The sequence below is a fragment of the Takifugu rubripes genome, chromosome 19 (assembly GCF_901000725.2).
Source record: "Takifugu rubripes chromosome 19, fTakRub1.2, whole genome shotgun sequence".
Classification (NCBI taxonomy): domain Eukaryota; kingdom Metazoa; phylum Chordata; class Actinopteri; order Tetraodontiformes; family Tetraodontidae; genus Takifugu; species Takifugu rubripes.
Window position 1 is genome coordinate 7,162,008 of NC_042303.1, and position 24,092 is coordinate 7,186,099.

The following is a 24,092-nucleotide window of genomic DNA, read 5'->3' on the forward strand; positions in this document are numbered from 1 at the left end:
GGTGCAGAGAGGAAGGTGCGCTTGCTTCATTGCTGTCCATCCAACATCTTTCACTATATGGTCCCAGGATCCAAATGTAGATCTGTCAGATTTATGGCGTCTATCCTCTTGCGTGTCCATTTGTCTTCTATATGTGTATAATTATTCAATGCAAGCTTCTATGTCCTTTATATAGGACAAAAACTGTCCAAACTGTCCCATATTTACTCCACCATTGTGATTGCCACTGTGCTCATATGTTTTGGATGCGTTTTTCCATACATACTGGGTTTCTATATCCTCTCATGTCCGCCACCCTCTGCACACTGTCATCCACAGCCAGAGAAGCCTGATCAGCCAGAGGCTGCGCCTCCCCAAGTTCAGGACAAACAGACTGGGGAACTCATTCATCCCCTGAGCCATCAGACTGTTCAACTCCTCACTGGGGGGGAGGAGGGCCAACAGAAGGACTGGAACAACACTGCAATAACATAATACTGGGACATCCATTCATTCAGTTCATTCAGTTCATTTATTTACATTTTTATAGTTTTATATTTTATATTTATATTCTATTTTTAATTTATTCTATTTTATTTCTTATTTTATTCTACTTTTATTATCTTTAATAGGTTTAATGGTGTGTAATGGTGGTGGGTAATTTTGTACAGTGCTGTACGTTTTTTTGGAGATGCTAATTTCCCTGATGGACACCCCCTAAAGGGATCAATAAAGTACTCTGAATCTGAATCTGAATCTGAATCCTCTGTATTGTATTTTTTAAAAACCTCTTTCTTTTTGGGTGCGTTTCTTTGGTTGCCATACGTCTAATTTTGAGACACTAGGAATCACAAAATCCACATTTATTGTGGATTAGGAACATATTTGCGTTTCCATCACTCAAAAAGATTTAACATTTCAAGAGAGGGCCTGTGTCTAAATTTAAGGAAATGCAGTGCAAGGCCTTACATATTACACATCACCCATTACAGAAGGTCCTGCTTTGTGGTCTACGACTGTGAGCGTCCTCATTTAACTGGACTAACTTCCAAAAACTTCCAAAAAATATATTGAAAAAGAAAAAGAAAAACACAGATGCAACATTTTCAGAGGGAGAAATAAAGAAATAACTTTTCCACTTCACAAAAAAGGGGACAACTGGACACAAAAGTGAGTAAAAATGCATTTTATCAAATTTAAAGGCCATTATTAACAAATAGCATACAAGCAAATGATAAACAACAAACAAGCAAATATAAAAATTTTAAAAAATAAAGGCCGATTAGACCAGTCTGTCCTATTAAGAGTGTGTACATGTAAGTGTTTTAGAGCTACACAACCCCCTGAGGACAACAGACCTGTTGGTTGTACCTCTCCTCTGCCACAAATGTGCCATCAACGAGCTGAACTGATTTTGTTTCAACATAAATCAACATGTTTCTTTTTCCATCATGACCCTCTTTGGTTTTTGAACTCCGCTCACGCGCTGAGTCGGACCTCCTCCTCACTTTGTTAGTCCACGAGGTCAATTTGAAGCTGACAGCCATATTCAGGTAACAAAAACGCAAAATTTTGGCCTCGGATTGTGATGGCTGCAGTGGAGATTTGATGCTGGACAGTTCTGATTAGGTTTTTGGCACATCTTCTTGTTACTTCTGCCAGGAAGTAACAATTGCTGTCTGTCCTGAATCCCTCACACTAACGCTCCATCAAAGAGCTGCTGCTTCGGTGCTTCACTGTCAGACTGATGGACAACCATATTTCTGAGGACTTGCATTGCACCAATAATGACATTTCCAAGACTTGAATGGCCTACAGGACAAGCATATTCTTAAATATTTATTGCCTAAATCAAAGAGCGCACTGACTTCTTTTGGTGTTTAAGCTTTCATGTTTAACATCTGCGAGCTCTTTAACGGAAACTAAGACTTGGACCTCTGCAAAAACATTTACGAGTTGACACTTAGTTTCTAATAAAAACACACACACACACACACACACACACACACCTGAGGTTTCCTGTCATGTAAACTTTTTGATGGTTGTCTTTTGAATTTCTCTTTGATCTTTCAACTTGAAACTATTATTGCATATCAAACACAACGATTTCACCTCTTTGGCACAATAAGAACCTTTGTTAGAGTTTATGGCGTCCACACTGACAGTTTTCTCAAAAACCTGTGTGAGATGTGGCCCTGATAGAGATCACCTGAGACTGTGAAATGACAGTAAATCTAGCTGGCAGATTAAATAATCTGAGTCCCCCCCACCATGATATGTTAGCTTAATCTTATTGACATTAAATTATGGTTTTTTCCTCTGCTCAATGCACTATTTTTGTAATCAGTGTTATATTCTTTTTGAAATGGAGGATTTGATTTCAGCCATTATTTAATTTTTCTTTTAGACAACAAAAGGCTGTTTGGGTTCTTTGTTTTAATGGTCATTAAAGGTGAACAGAATTCATCTTTTGTCTTCAGTTTAGTGTACCATAACAACTGAGAGTCCAGTTTTTCCAGGTTTTCCTTCTCTGAGGCCAGATGTCGTCACGGGCAGCATAAGGCGACAAATAATTTCGCCCAGTCATGTCCGGCAAGCCCACAGAGAAAAGTCGTCAAATGTATTTAAGGCACTCCTAACCTGCACTTAATCTACAGAAATCGGAGGAGAAAGGTTTTTCAACATGAAGATTTTGCAGTGGAAAAAAACAACAAAAAAAACCCAGCAGTGCAGTTTTTCACTGCATTTTTTTGCCTTTCACAATTGATGTGAAAGGCATTACTTAATCCAGGCTTATATTTTGATACACCAAATAGTAAATGTTGCTCTCTCTATTTTTCCAAAGACCTTGTTTGTCAATTTAATTTTCCTACTATATTACAAAAATATGTATTTATTTATTTTTTTTTACTGTTTTTCAGCATCTGTTTCTGTAAAGAATATTTATTGACCCAAAGACGCACGTACCATTCCTGTCACGAGTCCTGCTCTCTGTTTTCGTTATCACCTGTGATTTTGCTTTTTTCATTTTCATACCAATACAACTGAAATGCAAAAAAGGGGCAGAAGAGACTCTTAAAACATGCAAATGGAGTGATAATGACAAAAATGAAAACAACAGAGGCAACACAGGGTCCCCAAAACAGGTACAAGGAAAGTACAGACATAAAAACATACTTGGAGAAAAAGTACAATAAAAAAGAAATAAGTAGCATATCGCTGAATTGTAATAAAAGGAATTTTGAGTAAGACGCTTGTGGCAGGTTGGCACCACTTAGAGTTTTGTTGCATTTTTAACATTGATTTTATACAAGAATAGCCCTTATAGATAGCAGAGGAGTGCATTTGCTTCTGTCCACCGCCTCTCAGTCATCTTTGGATGGACGAAACATTTGAAATTTCTTTTAAATTGTCTCTTATTTTTTTCCTGAAGAATGGGTGATATTTAGTGCTTTCGATTTTCTCATTCATTGATCTCACACATTTTTCCTTTCGGGCAACAAGCGGCGGTATATGTAAATAATGGATGTGCTGTTATGTGATGCCATTGTTGTTTAAGAGCCTAATTTGCCGCTGCGCGTCCTTGTGTCTTTCTCACTGGGGTTTTCCTTGTTTCTGTAAGTCCACCACTGCCTCCCCACATGACTCCCAGTCACTGTCTGCACTGCGGTCTTTGTCCTCATCCCAGTGCTCATCTTCCTCTTCCTCCTCAATAGTTGACTCACATCTGGTAGTCTCCTCCTGTTTGATAGCCTGAATAGCAGGAGGGGCTGCCGCTGAAGCGCTGTCACCTGAATCGCTGCTGTCCTCAAAGGCCTCAGGGTTTTCCAACATCTCCCTGATGAGGGGAGGCATGGGCCCTGGGATCTCTGTTTTCAGTGTGATGGCTCTCTCTGCACCTGCACGTACGTATGCCCACATTGGTTTAAAGTTAAATTTAAAAAGAGGGAAATATCACCATGAAATTCCACCTGTTATTACTATGATCATACAATATGCAGATGATGGTGTATTCTCTTTTAGAATACTACTTGATAAAATGGCCTTAAGCAGTAATCAAATTCATATTCTTATTTGCTGATTGCAATATGTAAAAACCAGGTTTACCTTTGGTACTGATTCCTCGCAAGTCTGTGACTTTCATCAGCATGCGGGGGAACATGTGAGGCTTGTTTGGGCGTCTGCGACGGGTGTATATCTTCAGCGCCTCTAACAGGGGCTCCTGCAGCTTGTCCACCTTTTCTGGCTCCTCCAGGTCCATACGGTCTGAAACGAAACAAAATGAAACGATGACCATCTGACAGGGCCGTGGCAACCCGTGGCAAGTTGAAACCAATACTGGCAGAGTTGAACTCACCTCCACAGATGAGGCAGATGGCACTGAGCAAGCCTGTCTCTGTGTCATCCATCTCCAGGGGCAGCAGTTGACCAGCAAAAGCAAAGACCAGGTCTGTGAGTGGACCAAAGCCAGCATTATGCATTTGGGTCCTGTTCAGAGTCAGGCCGTCTGAGAATGTCATTGTGTCCTGTTCTGGGGTGTAACGAGTACATATCCTCAGCATCTAAGAGAGGGAAGGAATTTAAGAAGAAAGAGTTAAGTTAAGCCATGTTCCATGTGAAAAAGCCTCGGGTGGATGGACGGATCAGTCATGTGGTTTGTACCAGAATATCTAGACATGCAGATTTGAGAAGGGTGATCTGGTCTGCGATGGTGAGCGTGGTGAAGCCTGGTAGCCGCTTGGCAAACTCCACAATCTTTATGATACACTTGGTGGACAGCTCGCTGAACTTATCCCACAGGCCCAAGTCCAGCTGCACTCTGTGGTCCGAGCTTGAGTTCTAGGAGGGGAAGACAGAGAGTTTGTCTTTGTGGCTGCAAGGACATGAGCTGACGCCTTGTGCAGCGGAGTTGCCAGCCAATTGAAGCTTACCGTGGTGTATTTTCCCAGTTGGCACAGAGAGGGAAACGTCTCTTGGTGAGCTTTGCTGACTTTATTAACCAGTTCCTCCAGTTCTCCACTCAGCTCGTAATTTTCGGGAAGCACCACCTCCTCCTTCACATCCTTCTTCTTTTTGTTTCTGTCGTTACGCACAGCTACACACAGGCACAGACACACGCAGATAAACATAATTTCCTAGCAGCCACCTCAAGTTATTTGACAAATAAAAGAGAAGACTCTTCTCACCTTCTTTGGACATGCCAACCTCAAAGCACTTCTGGAGGCGGCAGTACTGGCAGCGGTTTCGAGTCACTTTGTTGATCTGACAGTTTTTGTCACGGTGGCAGGTGTAAACCATGTTCTTCTGAATACTGCGGCGAAAGAAACCCTGGAGGGGACAGAAAAGAAAATCTCTTAAATAACCTAAAATATGCTCACAATATACTGTACAATATTATAGTATTTCTCTCAATAAATGTAGAAAACGTTGTAATTGAACCTGGACTTCTATAGGCCGGTTTTGCTTTTGACTCTACGCATGAAGAAGTGGAACATTTACAAGAAGCACCACTGATCCATTTGTGTTGCTGACAAAAGGAATGCAATTCCACCACTTCTCTAACGATGGACAACGTTTTAACTCATAACTTCAAATCAAAACCAAGTGTAAGTAGTTTAATTTTTTTCAGGTTTCATCTGGAATTGCTTCCAGTTAGACTGCTTATTTTTGGACTATACCAGGGCATCGTGACAGATATTCAGTGCTGCCCCCTGCTGTCTGCTTGATGAACCGGAGCCTCTTTAATTGACGTCAGCCGTTCCCTTCATACATGTCTCCTAAAACGGCTCTAGAGCTCTTTAGCGCCGCCCTAGTGGCTCACTGGAGCTTTTTCAAAAATATAAAAATCCAAAAAGATGAATATATTTGTTGTTTTAATATAATTTCCGTAGGAGGAAAACATGACTAATATTCTTAAAGTTTTCCAATGCTGTAAAAATGTGTATAATAAATATTTAATTTCAACAGCTCTGTCAACAAAGATTTACATCATAGCCTGTGACACACATTTCTTTCAGCTCGACGATGTGCCGGACAGGTGGCTGTTGCAAACAAACCGGCGGGTGTGTCATGGGCCATGGATATCAAAGGGAAAAAGAGAACGGCAGCTAAGGGATAAGTGGATTCAACCGTTCTTGAACCGAATCATTTGGAATTTAAAATTAAAGCACCATGTACAGCAGAGTAGTCACGTGGTGCGTCATTCTCTCCAGGATGAACTGCAGGGAAATAAACACTTAATCATGAATCATGAATGCTCATTATATATTTGTAGCCTACTTATCATTTTGATAGTCAGCTAATATAGACACTTACAGCATGTGTTGCCTTCATAATAAGGCTTATATAAGGCTTTACATTTTTTGTGGCTCCAGACAGATTTGCTTTTCTGTTTTTTTTTGTGCTAAAACCTTCCTGTGTCTCCGGCTTTCTTTACCTTGCAGCCCTCGCAGGAGCTAACGCCGTAGTGATAACCGGAGGACTTGTCCTGGCACACGAAGCACGGTTTGTAGATGCGGGGCGGCGGAGGAGGGGAGGGGGAGCTGGGCACCATCTCCTCCGAGCTGGTGCTCTGGGTCTCCACCGCTGTGGAGCAGGAACAAAGGGAAGTGACAATGGGTATCAGGAATCTTCCTTTTGAAACACTGATGAAAGCTAATACAGCTGATTAGGGAGCGCTGTCAACAAATAACACCCCCCACCCCTCCACCCCACCACATGCAGGTCACCTCCTTGGACCCAGAAGGAAGGCTCAAAGGCAGGCATTTTTAAGAGAAAAGGGAGGGGAGGGGGGGTTGCTCCTGATTGACAGGGACTTAAAAGAGACACAATTAGCTGATGGCCAGATGGTTCTGCAGATAAAATGCTGATTGGCAGCTGAGATTTGATTGGCTTCTCCATTTACAGCCGAGTGGGGGATCGACATACCTCTGCTGACTTTTTGACTGACATCTGTTTTTTGGTTTTCTTTCTTCTTTTTTTTTGCATCAACTCGGTGAGTTTGCGGGCACACAGGCACACGTGCGAGCTCACGGGTTGTCCAGACCGACCCGTCTATATACTTTGAGCCTCGTGTGAACAAACACAAGTGGAGAGTTTACGGGATGGGGCTGTCTCCTTCTCGCTGTCTTGCTGAAGAAAGCAGCAGTCCATATAACACCATTTGCTACGTGAGTAGCCACAAATGAAAAGGGTTTCAAAAAAGAAAAACCCGAATGTCTAGAAAGTGGACGCATAGAAGGCCCGCCATACATGGAGCAAAAACCAGATTTAAAAGTGATGACTAAAGTATAACCTTTGAACATGCATTTCAACTTTCACCTTCAGTCACCCCAACTTCACCTCTTTCTGCTGATTCCTCCCCCCACTCTCTTGTTTCCTGGCCCTAAATTCCTCAGCACAAGCTGGACAGGGTTTAATAGTTGCCCAGGCCCGTAAGTAGAGCTATAAACCCCAAGTCTAGGATGGGAAGACGGCCCCCCCGGCCAGGCTGACACCCATTTTATTGGGATCCAGTCACCTTGGCCAGCTATTCACATGAACCGCTCCATCCTTGGGTTCCTTCCTTGTAAAAATAAAGAATCTGGGGTCAAAACGCACAGTCACAGCCCCTTCTGCCACCTTCAATGGATAAGACAGGACTGGACCAAATGTGGCCCCTGTCCCACCAGAGCAACCCCAATCTGAACCCACAGCTTGTCGTTAACAAGAGTGGTAAGGTTTCAAAAACAGAGGGGCGAAGGCACAAAGGAATAATCTAATAAAACAGACGGGGGGAAATGAAAAGAAAAAGTTAGGAGGAAGGGGTGAGTCCAAGGACAGAAGTGTCCCAGTGGCCAAGAAGTTCAATAAGACCAGGACCATTTAAATTTGACCTTGACTGAAGGAAAACTCGCTGCTAACTACACGTGTGTGAGTGTGTTCAAGCACGACCAAAACGTCTGACCTCACCCTGGTTTAGACAGTGTTGGGAACGTTTGTCATTTATTAATTTGTATCAATCAGAGACAAAGGACAATCAGACAGACAGGACATTAGCGCTTCTGTTTTTAACAGTGATTAAACTGGAATTAATCAATATTCAGAAAAATCCATCAGAAAATGCTAAAAATCAAATAAAAAAACAAAAGCTTTCCACAACTGCTGATGGCATAACAGGGAAGACTCGTTTCACCCGGGAGACGTGGTCGGGGCAGTCCTGAACTGTCCCTCTGTGGGAAAACTGGAATGACAAAGCAGGACTAAGAATGGCTACTCATGTGTTCGACACAGTCGCCCATGATGATTGGATAAAACCTTTGCTGTATTTTGACATGGAAAGCATTTAAAATCTTTGCATTAAAGCTAAATTCTTTTTCTTGGAGTCAAACCCATCCGGTAGCTCCACTCTCCTTCCCTCGTGCTAACAGCTACATTAGCACAATATGCTACTCTGGCAGAGTGACAAACACTTTGTTTTTTTTTTCGCAGTGGGCAAAAATACATACAGTGAACACATAAATTCCAGGTGTCAGAGGTAGAGGTGGGGCTGGGTGAATAGCAGTGTAACCTGATCAGTTTTCTGTTTATATAGTAACGTGGACAATGTAACATGGCTCAGGCAGAACAAACAGCAGCCATTGAAACGGAGAGACGGCATCTGGCGCCAGGGGAGAGGCAGTGACTGACACTGTCTGGGGGTGGCATGAGAATGGGCGAGGAGGGACGTGACTTCCAGAAACATGACGGAAAAAGACAGCGAGAGACACCAGGGCAGAAGGGGGAGGGTTGGACTTTACCTGGTGTGGAAAAAGAAGGAAAGGAGCCAAAAGCTGTCAGCAGCTGTCATCACCCTGAACTGAGCTCGGCCTTGGAGCCTCGGCTTGAACAAAAATACCTCTCTCTTCTTAACCCTCAGCTCACCCCTCAGCATGTCACAACATCAATCAGCACACCTCTGTCAGAGGCGCAGGAGACAAGATGGGTCCCCTGACTCAAACCCATTTTTATGAGGCTCTCCCTTTCTGCCCAGCGCAGCTGACAAAGGTGCACTGTCATAAACATTCTGACCAATCAAATTAAACCGGACCTGTCCATTTTATTAAAGTTTTTCCCACACTGGTGTCCTTTCACCTTTTTACGGTTATTTTTAACATGTCTGATAGGACAGCAGAAGCTTCTGAAAGCACACACGTCTTGAAGAAACCCTTTTTGCTCCTCCTGCGTTAGAAATTGCAGTTCAAATTCTTGCTGACGTAATTGAAAAGACTTTGGGGGAGCGGAAGGGATCCGTCATCCTGGACGGCAGGCATGACTGAGCAGTTGTTGAAACAACAAACTGCAAAAAATGTCTTGATCTTTGTGACATTGTGGAGTGACTTTTGGGCCACTGCTTCTTGACATCACGGCCCACGGCCTGCCAACACCTCACCGAGCCAGTCTTTGACTGGAGGACCTCGGAAAGCCGTCGCAGTTGTGCAGGAATCTCTGACATCGTCATCATCAAGTCTGAGGTCACGTGCTAAACGAGGGTGCGTCTAGTTAATTTCAGCGAGCTACTTGGACGTAACTCGCCACGTCCTGACTCATATTACCTTACATAATATGCCTGAGCGGCATCCTCAACACACCAGGTGGGTTTTTAAGATGGCAGCAGGGAGGAGGTGGAGGAGACTTCAGTGATAACCCCTTTCATCAGCTGTTGTAAGTCTAATAATGATTCAATCAACTCCCCGCTCAGGCTTGGCTCATAACCCCTTTCCCCCCACTTCTCTTCCTGCCCGGCCAAGAGGAGGAGACCTTCCTGATAGTGGAAGTGCTTTTTTTGCCAGGGAAAAGCTTTGAAAACAGGACTACTGTCCAGGAGATGAGTCCATAAAACACCCCAAAACAGGACACACACTGAAACTGCTGGGTGAGGGGGATTTTTATGAAACAGGCTTTTAAATTTGGTTCTTTCTCACCAATTCCACTATCAAACAATACAATATATATATTTTTTTAAATAACACCATGGAGCTGGAGCTGCTACACTGGAATTCAATAATAATCTGCTCTAATTTGAGCAATTTATTGAGCAGAATAAACATTTTAGTGTGAAATCAACAGTATGTTGATGACATTTGCTCCATAACGGATTTGGTTAAGGTTCTAACCTGGTCAGACTTTTCAGCTTCTTTCCACTGTTGCTCCATAAATGTGCATATAAATCACCATATTTTGCTTGACTTAATACTGTTATTATTTATTTCTTCAGGTCACACGTACATTTCACCAGACTGAACTTGAATTGGTAGGTCCGATATGGTAGCATTGCTCCTCTCAATGCAGAAAATCACACTTTCTATGGATGTTTACATCCAAAAAACATCCCTTCATCTGGCAATCAGCGAGCAGCATTCCATTGCTGTTCTTTCCCCAGCTATGCAGAGATGTGACGGCCAAGGAAAGTACCTCCAAAAAGCTTAAAAAATAACAAAAGAGTGTCCAAGAAAGGAGATTAGTGATGAATGCAGAGGAGAGCAGTTCCCCCCAGGGCCTGAACCATGAGGAACAAAGAGTTACAGGAGGATGGTTAATCCCAGATCCAACCTCATCCTTCCATTCTTCTCTCCAGCCCCCCTCCACCCTGCCTAATCTCTTAATTGACCCTTTGCAATTGTAGTGGAATCGTTATAAAGTTCTTGCTTACACAACATGAGGCGTTTACAGTCAGCTGAGCCATTTAAAGCAGAGAGCACACACACACACACACACACACACACATACACATACACGCTCTACAGCAAGGGAAGATCAAGTGTAAGGCAAAATGAAAGACAGGTTCTTAGAAAGAGGGGAGAAACAATGTGGCAGAGAGGAAACTCTTCCCCCCCAGCAGCAAACTTTGGTTTGCCTCTTTAATGTCTCCTGACGCTGAAACCAGCCAATGGTGGAAACAAAGGAAGGCAGAGAGGTGCTGAACAGCTTCACATAAAAAACAGGAAATGATGACCCCCGCTTAACACACACACACACACACACACACATGCACACACACACACACACACACACACACACACACACACACACACAAAATGCTGGGAGGAATTTGGAGCTGCAGTGTCAGAGAACGGGACATGTTTTATTGAGAACCGCCTAATTTAAAACTGGGAATATTGTGAAATATCAAACTCAACTGTTCAGTGTTAAGTAGCAGGAGGTGGAGGGGTGAGGGGTGGGACCACTGGGACCATAGAGTGCTGATGAATCAAAGCAGGAGAAAATGTTTCTTTTTAAAAATCAGCCTTTTAACAACTCGAGATTGTAAATAAAGCTATAGAAATGAAAGAAAAAAACCAGATGATAGTAAACATCCAGGGAAGGGTTTGACCTTCACCCGAGCGTTGATGCTGCTAAAATCTTGGAAGTGGCGTGACATTTCTTTTTAAAAATCAGCCACGATGATTTTCATAGAGAGGGCAGATGATGAAAGGACACGAGTGGACATTTGTCTGTCAGGCTGACATCTGGTGAAGCTCCTCAGCAGGTTAAAACAGGCCCTGCTGTGGTGTTTGTCATCCCGACTGGTCATCCGTCATCATTAGCGAGCACCAGCGGACCGCTGCTCGATGCCGTGGTATCTAAATAATTACTGAAGACAAATAGACTCAAGGTGCTCGACGGACGGATCTAGAACGCCGTGAGCGGCCCGGAGAGAATTTATTTATTTGTAAATGCTCAGTGGCACATTGGTGCAGAAACCTCAGCAGGTCTGTTTCTATACATAGACAGAGTCAATGTTTGATTTTCCAAACCAAGAAAGCCAACAGCAATCAGACAGTCCGAAAATGGACTCCAGGACAATAACACAAGACCTGCTTATTATTTCCGCAGTCAGTTTGATGTATTTTCCCTCATTTGTCTCAGCAGTGTTTGTCTGTCTGACTGGCCTCTGTTTCCTTCAGTGTAACCTGATGCAATGTACGCCCTGTTGGCTCAGGTCTTGCGAGGAGTCGTCTAAAGAATGTCCACCTACAGGAAATAAGGAGTGCTGATACATGTGTCAGGTGACTAATGCTTTATCTTTCGGTAACTTCATTCTTACAGTCATCTTTCCCACTAAAGCTACCTTGGGCATTTGTCAGCGCTTGCTCTTGTAAACAATAATATCCTGCTTTTTTTTTTTTTTTAAATGCTACATCGTTAGCCTCCATCTGTTTCTGCGTACCGGCGGTGATTTTCAGAGGGGGTCATTGGGTCAGGTCGCCGGAGTGTTTTGAAAGAGCTGTCAGTTGAGCAAAGTCATTCATAAAGAAAACAAACAAGTTGGTGTATAAATATGCGCTCCGCAGCCCACTCACTCAGCCCCACAAAGCACGCTAAGCACATAAACAAACAGAATGCAGGGCGAGAATGGGCACATAGAATTGAAAGGAATCTGACTCTTCCTGCCGATAGAACTGCATGATAACAAAACTGGGCTCTGATAAGAGCACACACTCACACTCTCACACACTGAATACTCACACTGAATGCTGCTAGTTCCGGCCCAGGCGAAGGGATCCAGGCCAGAGAAGTAAGGGGTGGCTTTGGCGAGCATGCAGGATCCCTGCCCGGACACATCATAGAGGGGCCTCGGGGCCAACCCCAGAGCCTCCATACAGTCAAACATGTCCCTCTTCAATCCCAGCATGCACCAATAACCCTAATCTGCTTTTGTCCTGCGACCGAGCAGCGCGAGAGCGACTGTTGACACTCAGACAAAAGTTTCCTGTGGCTGAAACTCAATGCCCTGCGTGGTCCAGGTGTTCCCTGTCTTTCTGTCCTTTGGGCCCCCCACTGCTCTTACCCCCTGTCTGCCTGTCCCGCCTCTCTAAAGCGTCTTGGCTTGGACTAAATCTCTTTCCTCTCGACCAGTCTCTGCTCTGAAAACCAGCTCGGATCACTTGCTAGCCTGCCTGGGTTGCACTGACTTCTGTAAGTGATCTCAGCTTTCCTCTCGCCTGCTCTCCGGGCCTCTCGCGCTCGGCCAACAATCTGCATGCTCTCCCAGCCCACAGAGAGGAGGTGGGGTCCAGGAGGAGAGAAAGGGGAAGGCAGAGTGCCCCTGGTGGGTGTGGAGCTGCTCTCTGATTGGCTGTGCTCCAGCCTCACCCTCCCTCGTGCTTCTCCTTCAAGTTTTCCAACTTTGCTCTTCATATTTCATAGTCAGAGCAAAAACAAACATTACCCCCAACCTCTTTCTGTCCTTCTCTTGCTGAGAAAGCCTAATTCACAGAAATTATCCAAGGAACGCGACGTTTCATGTACGGCCGATGTGTAACTGAGAGAGGGCTTTAAAAAGAAAACGGGCTTTAAAAAAAGTTGAACTCTGTTTGAACTGCAATTTGAGGTTTAGGTTGTGATGGATTCCGGTTTCACGTTAAAGCAGCAGTCTGATCTTTCGTCCTCCCACTGTTTCCTTGGAGGTTGGAGGCTGTGTGGTTTTGGCGCGCTCGGGTGTCCAAGTTCCCCTCCTGGAGCCCGCTGGATGCTCCAGACACGCTGAAGGACGACTCCGTCTTGGATCTCCGAGTCTGGATGGTTTTTCCACCCTCCTCCCTCTCCTTCCCTTGTTCAAGTTGGTGAACTCTAGAAGAAATCCCCACTGAGACCCCCCCCACCACCACCACCACCACTGTTCTGCCTACAGCTTCATGTGTTTCACACAACTCCTGCATCTTACAAATGTCTGTTTTTGATTTCTTTTATCTTTTAAGCCTGTTAAACTCACTCATCCTTCTTCTTCTTCTTCTTCCCCTCGGACTCTCTACCTGCCTTCCACCATCACAGCTTGGTCACATGTGACAATGACCCTCCACAGGAAGTAGAGCTCATATTATGGGCCTACTCTCTCCCCCAACACCTTAAGACAATTACTCCCCCCCCCCCCTCCCCCCCCCCCCCCCCCCCCCCCCCCCCCCCCCCCCCCCCACACACACACACGGCTGCTTTGAGGAGAAAGAGGCCATTTAAGCAGGGTGAGTGGAAAAGTGAAAGAAAAAAACATGGCGTCCCTGTTTCACATACTTACACACGCTTAGCGAGAGGAACGAGTCGCATTACAACTATTCATAATCAGGTTCTTCGGCTATTCATGTAGTCAATATGTCTGACAGGACACACACACACAGAACAATGGCCTCCCTCTCTGTCTCTAAATCTCCGTCTCTCTCCGTACCAGCAGCCCCTCAGGGTCTGCTGCAGATATTTGCTCACATCTCCCTCGCACATCGACAAATATAGTCACAAATGAGTGCAGCACAATTACAGTATTATTACATTATTCTCAGACGTGTTGGAATGTGAAATCTCAAGAGTGCCTGTCGTAAGTTTTGAGTTGTGTGTCTATGTGTGTGTGTGTGGCATGATATTTGAAACGATAGGCACTGAGTGAGAATGGTGTTTTTCTTTGTGTCTTTCATCGCAGCCACTCTGTTTGAGCGTACACACACTAAGCATCCACAGTCCCATTACACACACGCGCACACCCACACACACACCCACAGACACACACGCACACACACATTCTTGTATGTCTGTCTTTGTGAGGACTCAGACGTAATGCATTCCCCAGCTCCCAACCCTAACCCTAACCATCCCAACTAACCCCCAACTCTAATCTAAAGCCAAATCTAACCTGACCTTAGAATCAGATCTGAACACTCAAACAGATCTTTGAAGATGTGAGGACCAGCCAAAATGTCCTCAATTCCCAAAACCCCCAATCTGTGTATTTTCATATTTTCATATCCAGACAGACAGACAGACAGACACACACACACACACACACACACACACACACACACACACATCATCTTCTTTTGTGTCTACACACTCAAAACACACACACGCACACAGACACACACACAGAGTCACATCATCTTCTTTTGTGTCTACACACTCAAAACACACACACGCACACAGACACACACACAGAGTCACATCATCTTCTTTTGTGTCTACACACTCAAAACACACACACGCACACAGACACACAAACACACACATGCGCACACACACAAAAGATGATGTGACTTGGGAAATCAGAACATAGTGTTCATTGTGGAAAATAAAGTGCCCTTTCTTCTCATAATTGCTGTGCAATCTGCTTTATTCAAATAAGAAAGACAAATAGATCTATTTTCATTTATTTTTATTTAGAAGATAGAGGCAATTCTTGAGTTAATTTTGCCAATTTTCGCTTTGATTAAGATTGAGCAGGTGCAGCATTCTTTCAGGAAAATGTATCACTCTCTAAGAAAATGGGTTCAATATTTGTTTGATAGAATATGACCATAAATCCTATTTTGGATGGGAACGCACTCATATTTTGAAGTTGCTACGGGAACACAAATGTTAGCATTTACAGCTCTTAATGTATCTATAAATCCATTTAAGATCACATGGATTCAGACAGTTGCACAACTTTCTAATGGCTGCACACCAAGTTCTTTAATCCATCGGAAACAGTTTGTCTTCAATTACCTCATTAAAAAGGCAGTTAAAGAGTCCCCGTGCTCACTGTCTGACGAACGTTCCAGAGCTGCTGCTTCTATTAACATTTTCAAGGTAAAAACATAAAATAGGAGAAACGCATCTTCTTGATTGGGTCAATGTGATTCGTCCCATTTCAAAGTGACTCAGTTTAAGGTCTGAACAAAAGGTCCTGTCAAAGCAAAGGACAGCAGCGCCTCCTGTGGCTCTAAACGCAACTGCACCCAAACACACCGAGCTGAAAGGAAATCTCTTTCTGTTTCTATCTGTCATCATGAGGCACTAAAAGATTTTCATTTTTAATTGGAAAGCACAAAAAAATGGAACGTTTCTGCTGTTTTCATCACCACCATTTATGCCCTCTGTTCACTTATCAGTGCATGATTTAAAACCCGATCATTGGCCCCAAATGAGCCTGGAAGTCTTTTTAACGACTTTGTCAGCTGGTGAAGGCATTCGGGACATTGTCTGGTCACATGCAAGAGTGTCAAATTAGAATTTCTCACATCCTAATTTTTTCCCATCATGAATCTCATGAGTATGATTTACTGCATTTTTGTTGCATGTCAGAAGAGGTCAAAAGTATGGTTTGGACTTAAAGAGTTTGTTTAAGTTTCAAAGGCTTTTCTTGTATTTTGTAACCAAAAAGAAATAATCTGGACCTTTTGGATAAGAAATGATTGGCATTACTCACACAAAGCAGCCATCTCTTTGGGAAGGTCTGCTCCAAACTGGCCAAAAAGGTGGCTGCTGGCCAGGAAGTCGAAGGGAGAGTGGCTCCGCATGGAGTTAAAGGTGAACGGATACATGGCACGGGAGAACTTGGTCACATGATGCAGCTGATGCTCCCTGTTGGTCGCCATCCTGGAAAGTGCTGGTGGTGGTTCCGCCGTCCTCTCTGCAGTCGTTGTTATTGTTTCCACCTCCGGAGTTGCTGTGGTCGGCTCAAGATCGAAATGGCCATTCAAGTTCGCTGGCAAGACCTGACCGGACCCAGATTCTGCAGAACAGAAACGGAGACAAGTCGCTTTAGACACACAAACCGCAACAACACCCCTGAAGAAAACTGCGGCAATAAGAAGCGGAGCGCCGGCGAGGCCGCTGACGGGTCAGGGGCAGAGCAACACTTCCCTTCTGCTTTATGTCTGTCTTCAAAGTAGTGAGATGATTTCAGGCAATGCCGTATGATTCCAATCAGCGGGGCCGCATTATAAAGAGTCTCTCTGTTCCGTCTGCCAGCCTGACCTTAACCAGCCTGTCCGAGCACAGCCAGCCACAACATGGGCACAATTAACCCTTCACAGTGAGGGATGACAATGTGCTCACTCCCGCTGCACCTCGGCACCACGAGGCCGCGGCCTCAGACACACGTTCGAGAGGACCACAGTGTCCCCCATTTATCTGAGTGTGACGTGGTGCCTCTGAGATGCTGCCAAGGAGTTAAACGAGGGCAGTCCACCCCTCCTGTATCCCTCCCTCTCTCATCCCCGTCATTGATTTCATAAATGGGCGGAGCTTGGCTCACCACCGTGGAGCTGTGGTAAAGACAAGCCGGCCAAAGAATGTCGTGTTTTTCTGGGCCTGGGAATCAAACGCCCGGGGTGTGACGGACGGGGCAGAGAGCGGCGACAGCACACGTAGCGGCGTCAAGAGCTCGCCAGCGTTCGACCAGAATCACAGAGGATCCTCTCAGTTACAGCTGCACGGCACACCTGGTTGAAGCAGTTTCAGTGACTGACATGTGGAAGTTGAGCCCCTTGACAAGGAAAACGCACGCAAACACACAAAAATACAATCAGGTGGGCAAAACCCCCCCCCCCATCCCAAATTACTCCCTGTACCTGGCCATGCAGGCTCTGACTTTACTTGTTCTGTTAGACGCAGCTTTAAAACCTGAAAATCAGCTTCCCTCCCGACGCGGAGAGGCGTCGACTGCAGCTCCTAAGAGCTGCGAAATCAGCCCTTTCTAATATCCAACAACGTGCATCTTTGCTATAAGTGGGAAATTCTCCCACATCCTTTTGTTGTTGCAGCAGCTACCCCCCCAACACACACACACACACACACACACACACAGATGAACAATGGCCATCCCACATTCACACGAAGCGGCGCAGTCAGCGAGGCAAATGTTGTTTTTAAAGTCATATTTTCATGTTGACGTTTATTTTCTCTAATGGCCTTGCTCTGCTGCGGTTTTTCTTCACTGCGAGGGCCGGCCGACAAGCGCCATGAAGAGCTCCTGTGTTCGACCATCAAAGAATGTCAAACACAGGTTGGATGCAGTTCATAGTGGCTATAAAAACAATTACACACACGGAGTGGTCACATCTAGCAAACATATGCACACGCATGCCTCTGGTACAAGCGCTGACATGCAGGCGGCAAGAGTGAACAGATGCAGATGTTCGGCGACTTTAATCATCTTCACGGCCAAGTAATCAGGGGGAACCTCGCCGCGCTCGCACGCGCTGAAGCGACACCGAGGGCTGCAATTGACCTTAGAGGACAGAGAACTCAAAACCGAAGAGACCGAAATAACCGGCACGAAAGCCAGATGTTTGAAAGGGACGGGGACAGGGGAAACCAAACCGTGTAGAAGCGGAGGGGGAGAAAAGGAGGAGGAGAGAGAGATAGCAGAGCAAAAAGAGAAAAAGAAAGAGTTTTCTAACATCTGGTGGAGCATGTGTAAGAAGTGAGCAAGAGTCCATTAATTAGAGCCAGGTGAGGAACCGGATTAATTAGGGGTGGTAAAAAACACCATGGGGAGGGGGGGGGGGGGGCTGAAGAAAACATACATAAAAATAAAGCATCTGTTTTTTTCCCACCAATAAACTATGAAATAATGTGTTTCTCTCTAATGAGTCACACCTCCCCTTTCCCCCGTCCCGCCCCGGCTCTGCCTCTCCAGGGGGAACACACTTTGGGCAACAGGGCAACAAAAGCAGCGCTGTGTCTCCAGGCCTCAATGCAGCATTTATGAGACCTGGCTCCTTTAGGTCACGCTGGGTCGCCTGGTCCTGCGACACATATGCACACACACACACACACACACACGCAGGCGCTCCTTTTTTAGTACAGATTATGAGGACTTTTAAAACCAGCTTTGGTGTAAAACTTAATTCTGTTTTTCCAACCTCACAATCAATAACTTGGAGCACATTTTTGCGACACTTGATCACAGTTGAACTGACAAAAAGAATGTTTTCAGGTAGAATATTTGCAGTTTTCCCTCTGCAGGTCCTGAAACATGGAGCATTTTTCTGTTTTCCCGATCAAAAACAACATCCCGCAAAATCAACATAAACGCCGCTCAGTTTTCTTTATGTCTGATGGATGGATTCAATAAATTTGGGATATTTCCTTTCAGCTGCGGTTTTCGTCCTTCGGGTTGCCACCGAAACGCTGCTGGCTCTGTCGCCAGCTCCGTTTTCCTCACTTTACCAGACGTTACTAAGGTAACTTCAGCTGGAATGTGCTTTTTTCCTCTCATTCTTGGAACCTTTAGAGTTGGTGTTTTCATATGGACATAAACATATAACAGATAAGCTTGAATCTAGAATCCAGTAGACTTTCAATTTCTGTAAATGAACAAAGACTTTGGGTAAATAAAGGAACGTTATTCTTTCGACGCTTACATCACTGTTTACACAGTCAGAAACGCACCTTCATATTATGGCGACTGACTACAGTGGTTACAACCACCAGAACCAGAATGGCTCAGATTCCATGACTTTTTGTGTGGGAAATCTACGAGTCTAGTCCTTGTGTCAGCTCCAGTCCTGAATATATCTCTAAATCGCATGAAATCTACCCGTTGGAGCATGTGTGGCCTACCAGTTATTGCAGTTAATTATTCCAAACGGTGTCTCGGATGACCATGAGCTGTGTGTGTCGCACGCCTTGGCTGAAAATGTCAACGTCAGCGTCGCCGCTGTCTCGGAAAAAGGCGCGAGTGCCGCAGGAACACGGGAAGAAATGAGCAACTGCAATTAAAGACAGTTCCAAAAATAAATGGTCACATTTTCCATCCGATTCGGGACGTAACAAACTGTAGCCAGAGGGCCTAAGAAAAGGGATGCCTTTTATTTTGGTTTCGCTATACTGGAATTACATGTTGGTCTTTTGGATGCAGAAAAGGACACATCAAATGAGAGCTCTGTTTCTCTGCGTTTTAATTCTGCCGTTTGCTCTCATTCATCCTCCCTGAAGTGTTCTCAAACCAGCGCAACATGATCTGGAAATAAGCAGGTGCTGAAAGGGTAGCGAAAAACGCTATCGGCGTTCCCCTTTTTGAATATTTCGGTCCAGCTTTGATGTAACGTCTGCGTGAGTTCTCGCTGCTGTTCTCTCTCTGTTGTAGCTTCGTACCAAGAAGAGAGTCGGTGGTTGCTTTCTGTCGGTGATGTTGTTTAGCTCGCGTCTGTGCTGAGTGTGAATACAGCCTCTGTGTCTGAAACCGCAGAACTTAGAGCGGGCCTAAAGACAGAGTCTGGCCAAATATGAGACCCAAGATGTAGACAAAGGTTTAAAACAATGATGACGTCAGCAGGACAATTAGCATCTCGCCACAAAACCGCGTTTAAATTTGGCCTCTGAGAACTGCAAGAGCTGAACTGTAAAGGGCGGAATATCCCAAATATACAGAAACCGTTAGGGAGGAGAGAACTTCAGTTTTAAACAACATAATTGGATTTAGCAACAAATGACCATATTTTACTTTGTCTTTTCAGATCTGCAAAAAAGCCAAAGGTGCCAAACACATATTTTAACCCTTTAAGAAACACACGCATATACAGTATATCAAGTTTAAACCCTGACGTCAACTATCAAAATGATTTCCACACATTTATTTGATGGAAATGACTCACAATGCCCCTTTTTTCTATATTTTGATGCTGTTTTTTCAAAAGACCAGAGCTGGAACTGAACCCCTTCTTGATGGCACCTTGTTTAAATTTGAGAGCGACTTCCTGTCACTAGGCAGGATCTGCTGATTTCCATGGCAATAGTACACAAATGTTCTTTGTTGGAACGATTTAAGAGACATATGGGACGCAGCCGTCCTAAACAAGACAATGCGGCCACATTTCTTTTTTGGCCGTCAGGTAACGTGTTGTCAGAGCCCCAAGACACATCACATTTATGAATTCACCATGTTTAGTACAAAGAAACTGCATTTCTCTGAGGTTGTTGTTAATTATACAGACAGTAACTATATACTGCAAATTACTGAATGGATCTTTGTATCAGTCCAGTAAATACATAAGATCTGGGCTATATTACCCAACTTTTAGTGGCAGAAGGCAGATTTTAGTACCTGAAATAGATGGTGCTATTTTAATAGATTAGTTGATAATTGGTCCTTCCTGCCTGATTAACAGTCGATATTTTGGAATAATATGAATATTGTATAATTTGTGCCACTGAAACCAGTCCAGGGACCCTTTCGTCCCATGTCTTAGTGTGGGGTTTAGCCCTTTGTCAGAACATTCATTTTATTCAATTGATTCATAAACAAACACAAGAATATAAAGTGCTAATCATAATTTAGAATCTTATCCTTAAATTTCTTTTTTTCTTTTTCTATTTCTTTATTCATCAAGAAATATTCATCCGAAACTGATCTTAATAGTAATGCAAACCTTAACAATTACTTACAAACACTAACAGAATGCTAATAGAAGTAATATTAGCATTTTAGCACACATAAACAAAATAAATTCATATCCATTTTAATCACTACACCTAAACACTCCATAGAAATAAAAATAAACACCAAATCATTTTTGCTCGAAAACAACCTAAACCTCATGACGGAACCTGATTTATAGACTTAAACTTAACCCCCAAATGAGGCCTGACGTATTTGTAATAACATGTGTGTGAGTTGTGTGTTGGACCCCATTGGTGGGAGTGACTTTGATAAGAAGCATGTTTCATAAAACACATAATGTTATCATTATGTGGAGGCAACCCTGTCGACTGTCGGGGGGCGCCAGGTCAGAGCTGGGGTCAGCGCCTTGTCGCTCCAGGCTTGATACCCCAACCACGGGTCAGGCCTAAATGAGCCATTTGGTAGGCAGCTTTTCATTTAGTATCAAAGTGAAAAGTGAGCCTGAAGACTTTTTAACCCCCCCTGGACACGGACACACACACACACACACAAAAGTGTGTTTCTCTCTCAGTCACATACTCTGAATCAGTGTGTCCTGCTGTTCCTTCACAGAGAGGATTTGAAGTGTATTTAGAAGGACTTGTACTGAAGAACAGCCGCAGGCAGCACTGATTAAACATTCTGAGAAGCTTGATAGGCATTGAGAGATATTCAGGACTGAACAAAAAAGTGACTTATAAAGTCTCTGAAACCAATTAGGCACATCCAGTCAAGCCAGCGAGCTCTTAAAATAACTTTATGGAAAATGAAACTCCATCAAAAATGTCTTTGTTTTTTAAGTCCCAAGTGGCCATTTCTGTGGGGAGAAAAAACTCATTTTATTTCCTCTTTATGCAGAGAGAAAATATGGAAGGAAGACATCCGTTGGATGGAGAGAAAGAGGGAGAGGAAGAGAAAGAGGAGCCAGACAGCCTCCTCAGCCTGAGGGGCTGCCATTCTGGAAGCGTGTGGGGAACAAAGATGAGACGCCAGCACAGTTTAAAAAGTTAGCATCCAGCGCACGCACACACACACACGCACACGTGTGTGTGGAAATTAACAAAATGCCGATGACTCATCCAGTCTTAAACATCTGAGATGAGCAACCAGCACAAAACATTAGTGCTGAATTGAAACCAAGCTCTGGATGAATGGCAGACCAACGGTACTATAACCAACACACACACGCACACACGCACACACGCACATACACTCCAGTGACGTTGTCCAAAAAAACACGCATGCAAATCAACCACCAGGTGCCTGCACAGCCCGGTGATATCAGCTGCACACAACCTTCCCCCCCCCCCCATCTCTGGTGCTTTCCAGCCCATTCAGTTGCGTTGATGGAGACCTGTTTACACAAGTGTCGGGCTGGTGTTGCCGGTGGGGTGAGTGTGTACACACCCAGGTAGACCAGCGCTACTCAGCCATCGAGGTTGCTGATGGATGGTCCTTGTAACCCTGACAGCCACTCTGCGGGCTGAAGAAAGCTCACCTGGAGCGCTCGGTCTGACCCTGAGGGATGCAGGCGACCGTCTGAAACGGCGACGCTGGCGTTGCGCGGGGAACACCGAGGTTCTATAAATAACCGCCGAGGTGCAACATCTGTTTTTAGCACAAAAGCTTCACTGATGAGCAGAACAAGACTTCAGCAAGAAATTAGAGAAAGCAAACACACACGCGCGCTTACACAGAGAGGAGTGGGGGGCACGGGCAGACCTCAGAGCACATGCAATTGCTGATCATCTTTCATTCCCCTCCTTTGCTGTTCCTGTTCTTTCTCCCGCTCTCAAAATCTCTGTTCCCAATTAAAGCTGTCCTCAGGAAACTCAGTCGTTCCTCTTTCCCCAACCCAGAAACACACACACACAGACACACAGACACACAGACACACACACACACAGAGGCAAAGATAAAGAGAGAGAAACACAAAAACATCTCACTCATGCTCTGGCATGTCTTCTGTCTCTCTTCTTCTCACACACAGACCATCAAGGAACTGAAGTTGTTGAAGGAAACAGCCCTCGAACCGGCCAAACTTACCCGAGGAGGTCGGATGGGCTCGGCACGCGGTCCCGTGGACGGAGAGGGTAAGTCAGTGTTGAAAGGAGCCGGGAAAGAGCGACAGTATTGGTGTTTGTCGGTCTGAAGTCCCTCTGGCCGCAACGAAAGCTCAGCCTGTTGCATTCCGCCTCCTTCTCCTTTCCCTCTCTCTCTCTCTCTCTCTCTCTCTCTAACGCACACCCTCTCCCTCTCTCCTCCTGAAATCATTGTGTACTTTGATTCACAAAGCCTGCCTCTGTCATGTGATCCAACACTTCAAATATACAGCACTACTTTTCTTCTTTTTTTTTTTACCCGCCACAGAATGCCCAAAGGAAGGGAAAATAGGGTCCAAACGGCTTGGGTTTCCTCCCCTTCTCCTCTCCTCCTTTGTTTACCCTCTCTCTCTTTCTCTCCTGCCTCTGCTTCTTCCACGCTGGTATTAAACACACTTGTTGTATTTGCGTGAGTGTAACATCTACATTTATGGCAACACCCTCTGGAGAACACTACAGGTGCACACGTGCTCCCCTTAACAGTCCCGCTGCGCGGCGGCCGGGCTCCTTTGGGGAAATCGGGATCAGCCTTCAGCTTTCACTCAGTGTTTATAATGCCTTGACTTTGTGATTGGGGCCGGTATCATGGGACCCCCAGAGCCTGGGGCCACTGAACAGTCATCCAACGTGAAAACTTGTGAGTAATGGCAGACAAATACAGCGTCCCCTACACGCCCGTAGCGATGCTGCTATCCAGACATTCCGGATCCACTGGAACATTCATGGAGCTGACACGATGGTGATTATGTCTACACATCAAGGGCCGCTGACCGACGACACTTCACAAATCCTCGCAACACACCTTGAAGGTGGTCGGTGTGTGATACAGCACGCAACACTGCGCACACACGCTGCTTCCC

At 44.8% G+C, this 24,092-nt stretch overlaps 1 protein-coding gene across 5 annotated transcripts; it reads right to left on the minus strand.

The window, feature by feature from the left end:
• Positions 1-1,150: 1,150 nt before the first annotated feature.
• On the minus strand, positions 1,151-23,343 carry LOC101073854 (retinoic acid receptor gamma-A). Of its 5 annotated transcripts, none has more exons than XM_029826155.1 (10): positions 23,177-23,343; positions 16,169-16,474; positions 6,416-6,564; positions 6,150-6,197; positions 5,166-5,307; positions 4,911-5,074; positions 4,642-4,818; positions 4,337-4,541; positions 4,087-4,245; positions 1,151-3,878 (listed from the first exon to the last, which is right to left on the minus strand). In XM_029826155.1, the coding sequence occupies exons 2-10, from the start codon at positions 16,335-16,337 to the stop codon at positions 3,574-3,576; spliced, it is 1,518 nt and encodes a 505-aa protein (XP_029682015.1). In that variant the 5' UTR covers positions 16,338-16,474; positions 23,177-23,343; the 3' UTR covers positions 1,151-3,573. The 5 variants fall into 5 exon arrangements, with proteins under 5 accessions (XP_029682015.1, XP_029682013.1, XP_029682014.1 ...); XM_029826153.1 differs by having other exon boundaries at positions 23,077-23,191; XM_029826154.1 differs by lacking the exon at positions 6,150-6,197 and having other exon boundaries at positions 23,077-23,183.
• Positions 23,344-24,092: the final 749 nt, after the last annotated feature.